At 44.5% G+C, this 13,268-nt stretch overlaps 1 protein-coding gene across 1 annotated transcript; it reads right to left on the bottom strand.

Annotated features, from left to right (window-relative positions):
- Window positions 1–1,350: 1,350 nt before the first annotated feature.
- SWSAP1 (SWIM-type zinc finger 7 associated protein 1) lies at window positions 1,351–7,033 on the bottom strand. Its single transcript, XM_053300147.1, has 2 exons — window positions 6,671–7,033; window positions 1,351–2,817 (listed from the first exon to the last, which is right to left on the bottom strand). Exons 1-2 carry the CDS (start codon window positions 6,893–6,895, stop codon window positions 2,266–2,268), a joined length of 777 nt encoding a protein of 258 aa, XP_053156122.1. The 5' UTR covers window positions 6,896–7,033; the 3' UTR covers window positions 1,351–2,265.
- Window positions 7,034–13,268: the final 6,235 nt, after the last annotated feature.

Below are 13,268 nucleotides of genomic sequence, written 5' to 3'. Positions count from 1 at the left end.
TGAGAAACTAAACGGTCTGGGTCATCAGAGTATTCAGTAGAAATTACAGTGCTTTACTAGTTGAGCCACGGACGAGAGTTTCATTATGCTCCATGGATCACTGCTCCACCTTGGTCTATAGATCCAAGACTGCTAAGGTCACTTACAGCTCCAACAGGCAGGGCCCCAAGTTTCCTGGAGCTGCTCAAGCAATCTGGAGCCTTAAATGATAAAGGTCTCAGGAGAGTTACACCTGCTTGTCAAACTACCTGGATTAGCCTGAACCAGCTGCAAAGAAGCCTCAGACTCCTGCTGTTGACAGTTGCAGCCACAGCGGGAGAAATCTTCATTCTTTACTGAGGAATTTATGTGGCGGGTGATCCTGCTGATGGTAGCTCCACTCCAAAAACACACCAAACCCACTGACAATAGGATTGCATCTGTCTTCACTGCAGCCTGGGCAAAGGCCAGTGCAGGACAATGATGGAAGCAAGGTGCAAAATGAAGTCTCTTTGGTTAGCTATCACAGCCCACAGGGGTACATGGCCAAAAGGGATTTCTCAGTGGGCCCATAGCTTCATGGGTAAAGGACATGCTTGGCGTGCCAAAGGGGCAAGATTTAGTTTCCCGTTAGTGCACTTGTGCGGCTCACATGCACTCCAAGGAAGCCTGTGTGGCAGAACTTCCCTGTGGATTGTGCCCGTTTGTGTGTGTGTGTGTGTGTGTGTGTGTGTGCGCGTGTGTGCAGACTTGGCACTTGTACAGCACTTCTTGAGTGTGCACAATACTTCACATATATCGTTTCTTACAACTCCATAGGATAAGTAAGTATTATCTCCCTGTCGCAGCTAGGGAGCTGAGGCTGGCCTAGGATCACCTGGGGAGCAGTGTTCCCTCTAACAGGGAATCCCAGCTGTTGACTACAACTTCCATAATTGGCAAAGTTAGCAAACCCCTGCTAACTTGGCAAAGAGCCTTTTTTGGAGGGGCGGTATAGACATCGAATAAATAAATAGATAGATAGATAGACAGACAGACAGACAGATTCCCAGCCAAAGGCCATTGCAGCTGGGCATGCTGGGAATTGTAGTCAACATCTGGAATTTCCCTGTTAGAGGGAATGCTGCTGGTGAGTTCATGGTAGAGGCAAGATTTGAAGTGGGAACGACCTGCTGTGTAACTAGCACTTCCCCTTGCATTCAGTCGCAGGCCAGAGTTCCCTCTAATTTTTTAAAATCTGTGTGCGGTATGAGTTTTATTCTGGGAGGCAGTGTGTGCACGTGCATTCAGAGTGGGACCTTCCTGCTTTAACTGAGCGGGATCTAAAATTAACTGAATGGATATCAAAAAACATGTGAGCGCACGCACACCTTAGAGGGAACAATGGATGCGGCCATCTGTATTTTTCACTTCAAGGCACCAGCGGCCTTGGGCTAACCCTGTACATAGGAAGCAAAAGAAAACAACCCCAAAATTTGTGAAAAAACAAACCATACCACGGCCCCTTTTTTTGCTGTGAAGAGATCCCCACCCACCCCAGCACTGGCAGTCAAGATAATGGATAAGGCACAACTGGCAATGTCAGGGGGGAGGAGGGGGTAGACTTGCCTCTTTATCCAATGGAGATAAGACAGTGGGAAAGGCCAAAGAGGTTCTTGTGCCACTGACATTCTGCTCTGCCCCCACTGCAAGCTTAGCCCAGCTCGTGTTCCAAAAATCATTCTAGGGCTGCACAACTTCAATCCTCCTGCAAATGTTGACTACAACTCCCATCAGACCTGACTATTGGCCAGTGTGGCTGGGGAACATGGGAGTTGTAGTCCAAAAACTGCTGGAGGGCCAAAGCTGTGCCACCCTGTTCTCATCATGACTAGTTTCTTTTTAAATGAAGTTAAAAAGCTGGCGTGGGATGCATTCTCTTTATGTCCTGCTTCCTGGGCCTTGCGAACATACCCTGAAGCAACGATTCCAGCCCTTTCTCAGCAACCAGCACAGCAAGAAAGGGGTGCTCTACATTTGCAGCTAGAGCTTCAGTGCAAGCAAAATGATTATGAGACTCTTCAGAGATTCTACATTCCAACTCCAGAATCTGCTCCTTCATCAAGGCAAGCAGCTTGTCAGCCCAACCAAAATGAAAACCAACCCAAACTTGCAGGCTGGAGAGGGAAGAAAATTTGAAAAATGCTGTTAATCATTCAGGAAGGGAATGTTTGCTGTAGGTTTTAAAAAAACAACAACCACCCTGTCCAGAGGTACTCAAGAACATGAGCAGAAAAATCATCCAGCCTAAGGCCCACCAGAGGTCTGGGAGTGGGTACCAGGCACCATGGGGTGGTTTCCTGAAGCGATGCCACGATCACTTTCACATTGGCCTGGAAGCAAAGAAGTCCTCATGTCACCTTGTGGATCAAATCTCACCAACCATTCTTGATCCTTAGTCCCTGGCTGGGAGAGATGTGCTCTAACCAGCTTGGGGAAGCCTAGGCTATCTGAGCTACTGCTCTCTCCTGCCTCCGGGTGCAGCCAGCACCGGGCTGGGAAGTAGCGCTCAATTGCCGAGAGTTGCTCAGTTTCCTCCCCAGCTTCCTCAGGGAGCCTCATGGAAACAATGAGCTGGCAGCCTGCAGGTTCAACGCTGGGCTTCTGGCTGAAATGATTGGCAGTGTCCAGCAGCAATGCCACAAGTTGAGCTGCCCTATGGGGACCAGGGCACCTGCCCAAGTATTCCTCCAAACCATCCAGCACTATCAGGGATGGGGTGCCGGACACGTTTTCATGCAACGAGGCCACTAGTTGAAACAGCTCCCGGAAGGACGGTGGGTACAAGAAGTGGATTCTCTAGGGAGGGAAGAGGAAAACAATGAATGATCTAAGCTGGGAGGCACAGAAAATACAAGTACGAGGAATATTTATATACCACGTTTCAACAAAAGTTCCCAAAGTGCTTTACATAGCTATAAGTAAATAAAATTTTATTTATTTATTTATTTTTGCATTTATATACCGCCTTTCGTTAAAAAGATAACCTTTCGTTAAAAAGATAAACCATAAAATGGCTCCCTGTCCCCAAAGAGCTAACAATCTAAAAAAGAAACAGATGATAGACACCAGCAACAGCCACTGGAGGGATGATATGCTGGGGACAGACTGGGCCAGTTGCTCTCCCCCTGATAAATAAAGAGTATCACTGCTTTAAAAAGGTGCCTCATTGCTCAGTGAGCAGGGGCCACACCAGGCATAGGAATGGCCCACTGGATGGCCAAGCCTGCCATACATCGCAGAGAATGCTGAAGGACATTTGTTCCATGTGACAAAATGTGGTAGCTCACATCTTACATTTATAACATTATAAACCTCTCAAAGTTGAGACTTGGCCATCTAGACAAGTGAAATGGTAATCAAGGATAATTCTTGTCACCCAAGAAGAGTTTGCATTTATAAGCTGTTTTTTGCTGGGCAGCTCCAAAGTGGTGTGCATAAGAGACATAGTAAAATATGCAAAACATTTAGAAACAGTGGCTGACAGAGAGGAGAGCTGGTCTTGTGGTAGCAAGCATGACTTGTCCCCTTAGCTAAGCAGGGTCCACCCTGGTTGCATATGAATGGGAGACTAGAAGTGTGAGTACTGCAAGATATTCCCCTCAGGAGATGGAGCCACTCTGGGAAGAGTATCTAGGTTCCAATTCCCGCCCCGGCATCTCCAAGATAGAGAGAGATTCCTGCCTGCAACCTTGGAGAAGTCACTGCCAGTTTGTGAAGACAATACTGAGCTAGATAGACCAATGGTCTGACTCAGTATATGGCAGCTTCCAATGTTCTTATGACATATTGACAAATGAGCCATTTCTGGAAGGGCGGTATAGAAATTGAATTAATAATAATAATAATAATAATAAATAATGTGTGTGCTCTTCAAGCAGCTTGGGGATGCAGTGCAAGCTCCCACGCTGCTGTTGCATCTGAAATCCTGATCAGATTTGCACAAGAACGTAAATATTTCAAAGGGTTCCTCTGCATTCTGGAAACACTCTATAACAGCGGAAACGCCTCTCTTAAGGCCGAGATGGGTTTCTGCTGCTATGGAGCACCTCCAGAGTGTGGGGGAGCCCTTCGAAATATCTGTGCTCTAGTGCTCTTGTGCAGTTCTGCTCGGGATTTCAGATATAGGAGCAGGGTGTGGACTTGCACTGTGTCCCTGCAGCTGCTTGAAGAACACACAGAACACACACTTCGTCAGTATGTCAGTCAATGAAAGCAATAACAAAGTCTGTTGCTGGACAAATGATGGATTAGATAAGAGGGAGTTCTTATGGTTCACTCTCAACTGAACCAGATTTTTCCATCTTACTCAAAGGTGTGTCTGAGGATTGTGCATAGAGAGTGTTCATTTTATCTATGGGTGAATGAAAAGATGTTCAACAAAAACCAGGCAGATCTCCTGAAAATCACCAGTGTTTAGAGGAACTGAAATTACTGGTCCCGACAATCATTTATGGGAACTGAAGTTAACTATTTTGGGGTTCAGAAACCAAAATGTTTAAACCCTTACTGAAACATACACTCAATCATTTTTACCCCCATAATACAAAAATGTGATTGATGTTATGGGGTGGTTTATAAATTATTATTATTTACAAGGAATACTTTAATGTTAATTAAACAATAATTAGTGAAGAATTAAAAGACACTGTCATTTCCGTTACTTTTAGTTATTGCGTTTCATTTAATTGATAAAATTTAAAATATATTTCATTAATGTGTTTTAGAAATATGGTACCGTGAGCAAATCACTTCTCTATTTAAGTGTTATCCAATTGCTTATTTATTGAATATAATGAATATATAATGAATCGATTGAGTCATATACATTTATGTAGCATTAAAACTCTTCTGTTTGGGGGGACGATCTCATTTAGCTAGGTCATTCCTGTTATATACTGGTGTTGATTGTCTAGTTAATATTTATCTATTATATCCATATTTATTATATAGATGGTAGTGGAAATTTTAAGTATGCATGCCTGTAAATTTATATACATGTAACTGATATAGTCACTGTCATGTTAATGCTAATTTTGTCTACAAAGAAACTATAAAAACAAACAAACAAAAAACCCCTGGTAACTCCAGGACTTCATTCATTCAGGGTATGAATAAATTTCACACATATAAATAAATAAATAAATAAATAAGATAAAATTTTTGAGCCGCCCAGAGATGTATGTTTGGGCAGGATATAAATGTAATAAATAAATAAATTAAATTAAAAAATGGATCTCTGTCCCCAAAGGGCTCACAATCTAAAAAGAAACGTAAAATAGACACCAGCAACAGTCACTGGAAGTATTGTGCTGGGGGTGGGTGCTGGGTTTGCTGGGGGACTTACATAAGTTACAGCTGAGCTCTGGATTCCAAATCTGATCTGGGCAACACGTGAGCCAATTATAAAAGAAAGAGTGCCTATGAGCATTTGCACAATACTTTCCCCTAACTACCACAGAATCACTATGCCACAGTAATACAGTGTACTGTAGTTGGGATTCAAGGTCTTTGAAGCAGTCTAAGCAGCTGTCCTACAATGCCTTATAGAAATGAATGCCTGCACAGGTAACCCCACACTCTCGCCAGCCTTTCCCAGTGCAGAATACTTACCTGAGCAGAGGTGCAGCTAGGTAATTTTGGAGCCTAGACCTAAAGGCCTCTGGAGCCCCACCCCCTGAAAATCAAGCATCATCATGCTCCGCCGGGTGCCCGCACAACCCGGGACAGACTAAAGAGGATTGGGGGGGCCCCAGGGACTGTGGAGGCCCTGGACTTTGGCCCTGAAGTCCAGGGGTAAGAGTGCCTCTGCCTGAGAGTAGCCCTATCATTAGATACTGCTAGGGCCAGTCCTGCCACAGAGGCAACCAAAGCAGCCACCCAGGGGGCCAAAACTGCAGGGCCTTCTCAGCTTCACCTGCTGTCCCGGTAGGGTTGCCGGATCCTTTGAAGGCAGAGAACTTGAGATGCCAGGAGTGGAGCCGTGGGGGTGGGGAGAGGCTGGTGACAAGTCCAGGAGCCGGACTTGGTGGCTCAGGACGAAAGCCTAATGGACATTTTATTTTAGCAACACACACACACACACACACACACACACAACACACACACACACACACACACACACACTTTTCCATTTCTCCCCAGAAGGGCCTACAATAGCTAACAATAAGGACAACAAACGAAAAGACACCCCCGCGCATAATATTAGAAAGAGAGAGACAGACAGACAGACAGAAGATCATAAAAACACTTACAAAATTAAACCAAAGCAGCAAGAGATGGGGAGCACCCTATTGTAAAAGCTCTCATCAAGCTAAGCAGAAAAGCTCTCATCAAGCTAGGTCCCTTTCGGTTCTCTGCTCTTCCCCTGGACACACAGAAAACAGTGCTAAAACCCCTTCACCTTTGGTTGAGATACAGGAAGCCTACGCCTGAGGCACAGACCACGTAGGCGAAAGAAAGTGACCGCCCCCACTGCCACAAAAGACAAAAAAAGACACCACAGCAGGGTGACAACTACATGTCCTACTGTTATGCTGCTGCTCGGCATATTTATCACAGAACACAAGCAACATTTTAGCTCCCAAGGAGCAGCAAAAATCAGGGGTGAGTTTGGGGACTCCCATGGCTATGATGACCCCCTCGCTCGCACCTGGATCGCTCCCGTTGCAGTCGCGCCCCCTCCAGGCAGGCGCTCCAGAGGCCGCGGCGCCAGGAACAGCACGCGAGTCGGAGATGCAGCTGCGGCCACCAGAGCCGCGCGGAACAGCAGAGCCGAGCGGCCTGAGCTAGCGGGCCCCAGGAGCAGCAGCGGCCGTGGAGGGATGGCTGTAGGGACTGCGCCCAGTAACGCCTGTTCCAATGCCGCGGCCGACATAGCCCGAATCGGCCCGGCAGCCAGCAAGAAGCCCGCGTCGCCCCGTGACCAATCCGGACCGAGTCGCAATTTGCAGCGGCAAATCGGCAGCCCAGCAGATGGGTATCCCTTCTCAGAACATACGGCAGTAGAAAGGGATGCGTAGGAAAGCCAATCAGGAGCTACAGTCGCCGCCTGTCGGCCAATGGCAACATAGGAAATACTCATATTACAGAATATCCATATACACTGGAGGAAGGCGGAAGCTAGACGCAGGAAATCACAGTTTTGATTTTGAAAAGTGGTCTTGTTTATACTAGTCCTTACCTTGTCTAGCAGGATAAGATAGGATGTTAGTTCCGGGGCAGGAACGACTGAAGCTCTTTCCCTCTCAATGCATAAGGAAGGGACTGTAGAAAACGCTGGTCGTTTACTCCACATCGATTTATGCTGAATGCGATTTTGAGTAAAATGGTGATCTCATTGCTGTACATTCATTTTTTTAATTTAACACATTGTAGGTGGCCTTTTTCAAAGATTTGTTACAATACTGCTACAACACTGCTACGCTTTTACTTGACTGCTCCCCCAAAAGAGCGTTTCGCGTCACTTGGAAGACGCAAGGCTCGAATTTTGGCGAGTAGGAAGAGAATTCCATCCAGAATCGAGGAGGGGCAGGCGGCTGCCGAGGGCGCTCATGGTGCAGCACGTTATTGGCTGGCCTTAGAAGTGTTGGGAAGAAAATGGGACGTAGTGGTATCTCTAGTAGGAGGCTAAACCCAGGCCGGTGGCAGCACCAGAAAAAAAAAAGGGGGGGGGGCACAGAAAGGGGCAAAGAGCACTTCTGGGTGGGCGAACTGTGTCCCACATGTTCGATTTTTGAAACAGAAGTAGTAGTGCATTTCACATTAACACTCCCATCCTGAACATATTTTCATTGAAATAAAGCCTGTTCAATTCTTAAGTGGAGTGGCAAACTGTGTGTGTTGAGTGGGGGGGGGGGGATGTACTTGTCCACTTATGGAAGAAATGACCTTGGACTGAGTTTGGAAGGCAATAGACTAGAGGAACTTGAATTGTTATGCCCACCTCTCTGTTTGGGTGAGTTCCTTCACGATGCTTTCCCACTTAATCCATAATGCATTGAATGTTTATTGGGCCTGTGGCAGGTTTTCCCTTCACTTTGCACTCTCCTGCAAGAACAGATAGATTGCAGTTCCTTGTAAACTAGGAAATTACGTTTCAGTTGGCAAAATAGTAATAAATAGTAATAAAAATGGCCACAGCAACATTTAATCATGATGGATGTCTTCAGTGATCTGTTTGAAAAAGTCAATGGACTGGAAAAGAAATCATATAGCCCTTTGCTTTGGCAAGAAAGGACTTACCTCTTCTGGACTTACATCCATGTTGGTGGTGACCACCTGCAATCTTTTACACTTCCCCCTTGAAACAGCGCAACAACCGTGTATCATTGGACCTTTTATGGGTTTGTTCCTTTCTTAAACTAATTGAAAACAATGCAGTTCAAACAAAGTAATGTGTAATGTAATTTTATTTACAGTCATTGACCAAACAGAGAGTAAAAACCAGTAAACATTAAAATATGTATATACATATATACAGTTTAAGATTGGGGTGATATCCCATTATACCTTTTAAAAGCAATATAACTAAACTTAGCTACAGGAATAGAAATTAAAACATCTTAAACAAAGTAATTTCCTGTTAATAAAGCACATTGTGATGGTGTTGCCTCTCATTCTTTAGGAAAGAAAGCAAATGGCTGCTTTCTTTAGCAATAAAGCACTTATTGGTGATGTTAATATCTGAAGTGTTTTGCTTCCCTTTTTCTAACAGTGCAACAATTATGTTCCTTACCTTGCGTCATGATATTTTGATATGAGTTTATTTTTAAACTTCGTGGAATCTATTTTTTAATTACCCTTTTTTTACCTTTTACCGTTCCCAAAATGAAGTTTGTCTTGTTGTTGTCTTCTTGTTGTCTGTAGTTTCCTGTTCAAGTTGGTCTGGTTCCAGAGTGAAGATTCAGGCAGGGTAGTATCTTTCCCCCTCCTGTCTCTAAATTCAGCCTTGGCAAAGGTTATTTACAGAGCCAAATGAAGAAAGGAAGCTAAATAATTTGGCATTTAGAGATGCTGAAATATTCTCCTCCTCTGCTTGGTTTCAAACTGCCTCCAGCCCTTATAAAGTCCTATTCTAGAACAGAAAGATACTTCTTACCTGGCAGCCTTCCCACTCATTTTTATATTTAAAAGGAGCGCAGCAGCCACTTTACCATGATTATCCCATTAATTCTTGGGATAGGAGGAGGACGACCAGGCTGCCCCTGTGAGATGCTGATGCTCGGTGATGGAGCTTTAGGCATCACCAAGGAGACAATAAGTACATCACAACAGAGAAACCACAGGCGAACAGATAATTGTTACCTACAGAGGTGGGGCAAAGTGACATTTTTCAGCACTTGGGAGGAATGTAACTGGAGGGTGCTTATCTTCATGACAAACATGTACATGTTTTATACCAGTCTTCTCCTGGGAGTTCTAGTTTGGAGAGAGCTGATAATTCTCAGAGTTATTAATCCTTTTGAGTTTCCCATTGATCCCTTTGGAGAAATTATCTGATGAGGCCTGTGTCCCCTCTAACAGGGAATCCCAGATGTTGTTGACTACAATGCCCATAATTCCCAGCCAAAGGCCATTGCAGCTGGACATGCTGGGAGTTGTAGTCAACAACATCTGGAATTTCCTGTTAGAGGGAATGCTGGATGGGGCCCATGTTCAATTGATGTACACAGGCCCTTTCACAGCTTGTTACACCACTGCTGTTGACTTTTTCTCAATGATGGTTGGACATTCTCCTTCCTTTATTTTGCTATCAGTCCTCTTATCCATCCACTCTTTGTAGTTTTCCAGTCCACTCTTTGTGACATCTATCCGTTCAGATCAGCCTCTATCAGCCCACTCTTTGGACCTTTCCAGTTACACGCTCACCTTCTGGTAGCTTCTGCTATCTGCCTTTTTGAGGGTTTTTTGTTTTGTTTGTTTGCCAAAAGTTAAGGAATATTGCAAACAGGGGTGTAGCTATCATTGAGCAGATGGGTTCAAAGCACCCGGGCCCTCTGGCTCCTGAGGGTCCCCCAGCTCCACCTCCCTATTTTCTTCATTCTCTCCCTCACTCCGGGGGGGCCTCCAGGGAGAGGGGAGAACACGGGCCCCTCTCCCCTGGCTACGCCTCTGATAGCAAATACAATGAAACCGCTGTCATTTGTTTATTCAGTAGGTGTATACACCACTTTTTAGGCACAGTGCCTAACAAAGTGGCTAAATAATAAAAATGCTATCAAATTTTAAAGAAGGAAACTACCGGTAGGTTGATTTTGGCATCATTTATTCTGAAGAAATCCATGCTGGCTGCTACTAATCTGCCTGTTTTCTTATAGTTTGGAATATTTTCCTATAGCTAGGTTCCTTTAGATCAGGCCTGCTCAATTCCCCCCCCCCCCCGTTTTTGGACTACAATCCCCAGAATCCCCAGCCATAGTGGACAATAGCCAGGGATTATGGGAGTTGTAGGCCAACATCTACAGGAGTGCCAAAGATGACCAGCCCTGCTTTAGATGCATACTTGGGACTGTAAAACAGTACTCTAGGCTACCTCCCTAGGTTTTGATGTTCTGATCTGGAATTTCTTGGGATTTCTCTGTGTCTCTCTGGGTAAACATCTTGCACTACTATGCAGATACATGGTTCACCTGGCTTCTCTCTGACTTTATGTTTCAAAGGTCGTTTGGAGACATGAGGTGGAGGCACCAAGGGGGTTAATTAAAATATTTAGCAGCTACTAAATGGTGGGGCTTTCAGCAGGCCGGTGCCACCATCTGTCCCTTGCTTGGCAGTGCTGTGGCACAGAGATCTACACAAACCCTTGCCATCTGTTGTGTGCATGAGAGAAGGATATGGGGAATGCAGGGCTGTGAGGAAGGGAGGAATAAGATGAGCTGGAATCTTCTTGGGACATGACTGACAAGCAAATGGGAAAGCATTCAGTCTTCTGGCCTTTGATGACGAGATACTGGCCTGCATCTTAGGAGCAGAGTCTTAATTCCAAACTGTTAGCAACAACAATATTTATATACTGCTTTTCAGTAAAGTTAATTCACAAACCAGTTTACATAGCAAAATATTTGAGAAAATGGTCCCCTGTTCCTGTGTTGTCCCAAAAGGGTTCACACAGACATGCAAGATACTAGCAACAGCTAAAGAGATGTTGTGCTGGGCTGAATTGGGACAGTTATATCCAGTACCTGATTAGATTGGGTTTATTTCTACAGGGGCCCAGAGAAGATCCACTTAGTGTTCTCCTGTAACAACTCCAGGTTTCTTGTTCTGGGCTGAGCTGTAAGTCCTTACCTCAATTAATAACCCTCTCTTTACCCTGCCTGAACTCAGAACTGTCTACCCCTTTTTATTGCTTGTCTTTAGCTGCTCCTACCCTGGGCCTAATGGTGCAGCGGGGGAATGACTTGACGAGCAAGCCAGAGGTTGCCGGTTCGAATCCCCGCTGGTATGTTTCCCAGACTATGGGAAACACCTATATCGGGCAGCAGTGATATAGGAAGGTGCTGAAAGGCATCATCTCACACTGCACAGGAGATGGCAATGGTAACCCCACCCCTACCCCTGTATTCTACCAAAGACAACCATAGGGCTCTGTGGTCGCCAGAAGTCGACACCAACTCAATGGCACACGTTACTTTACCCTGGACTTTGTAAAGTCCTGCTTGTTGTTCCCTGTAAGAATAGCTCTGGGAATGCAGCCCCACGATCTTTGTGGAATCTTGGCCATTCCCCATGCTTACAGCTTTCTCCATTTAAAAAGCTAACCCTTCTGCAGCTGCTGGTTGGCTTTTACCCTTTACTACTTGACAGCCTGTACCTCTCACCCGGTGAATAATCTCTTGATCCTAATTCTGAAAGCACTCCCAGCCCTGCAAATAAGCAGCTAGGGCCAACTTTGCTGTTAATGTTAGGTCTCTTCATACATTGCATTTAACCTAACATATTTAAATTATATACTGTACTACAATGTACACTTAAACATATAAAGTGCCAATGTGACAAACATGTTTGCAAACGTGTTATATAAATGCACACATCAGTGAGTAGTAGCAAGCATTACTTGCCCCCTTTGCTAAGCAGGGTCCACCCTGGCTGCATTTGAATGGGAGACTACATGCAAACACTGTAAGATATTCCCCTTAGGAGATGACTGCACAACTCCCCCCCCAGCTGTTTTTGGACTACAACTCCCATAATTCCCAGCCACAGTGGCCAATAGCCAGAGGTTACGGGAGTTGTAGGTAAACAACTGCAAGAGGGCTGAAGTTGTGCAGCCTTCCCTTAGGCAATGGGGCCACTTTGGGAAAAGCACCTACTTGCCTGCAGAAGGTTCCTAGTTCTCTCCCTGGCATCTCCAGACACGGCTGAGAGAGATTCCTGCCTGTAGTCTTGGAGAAGCCGCTAACAGTCTGTATAGACAATACTGAGCTAGATGGACACTTTGCAAAAATGTTATGCATCTTATGTAATATATACAAAATCAAAGTGTGCTGTTTGGTAGACTTAAGAAATTTAAATGTTTTAATGCCTTAATTTTATTCAATTAACAGCTATACCTAGCATCAGAGATGGAACTACAAAGTACTGCCCCCTAAGCAGCATTCCTTCTAAAAGGAAATTCCAGATGTTGTTGACTACAACTCCCAGCATGCCCAGCTGCAATGGCCTTTGGCTGGGAATTATGGGTGTTGTAGTCAACAACATCTGGGATTCCCTGTTAAGAGGGAACACTGACCTTAAGATAGCAAAATTATATCTTTAGTTTTTGTGATTAGGGAAACTAGGAATAAAATAAAAGTTGGATATAGAATCTATACGCATTGTACTGAGCAAAAGAAAGCTGTGTGTATTTGGTTTGGTTTAAATCTGGCCTCTAGTATCTGGTAGGTTCTTTAGCTTTTTTATAATTTTCAGTTTTAATTTGAACCTAATAATTGTGGTTTTTAATCTGACTTTAAATTTTTTTTAGTTCATTTTACTACTTTTATTGTATCTGTGTCTATCTTATTGTTGTGAGCCACCCCGAGCAGTAGTGCATTGGAGGGGCGGGGTATATTTAAATAAATAAATAATAGTCTGTCTGTCATTATTATTTGGCCTGGATCCAAAGAGCCACATATTTAGTTCTTCATACTTGAGGAGGTTCCACTCCTCAATTTCAATTATTTATTTTCAATTTCAATTTTATTTACAATTTCAAAAGAGGTTTGCCATGAGGCAAGTTTAAAAGCTGTTTGAATGGCAGACACCAA

This window comes from Hemicordylus capensis, chromosome 2 (assembly GCF_027244095.1).
Source record: "Hemicordylus capensis ecotype Gifberg chromosome 2, rHemCap1.1.pri, whole genome shotgun sequence".
Lineage (NCBI taxonomy): Eukaryota > Metazoa > Chordata > Lepidosauria > Squamata > Cordylidae > Hemicordylus > Hemicordylus capensis.
Note: the sequence above shows the minus strand (reverse complement) of the source record. Positions and strands in the feature narration are given on the sequence as shown.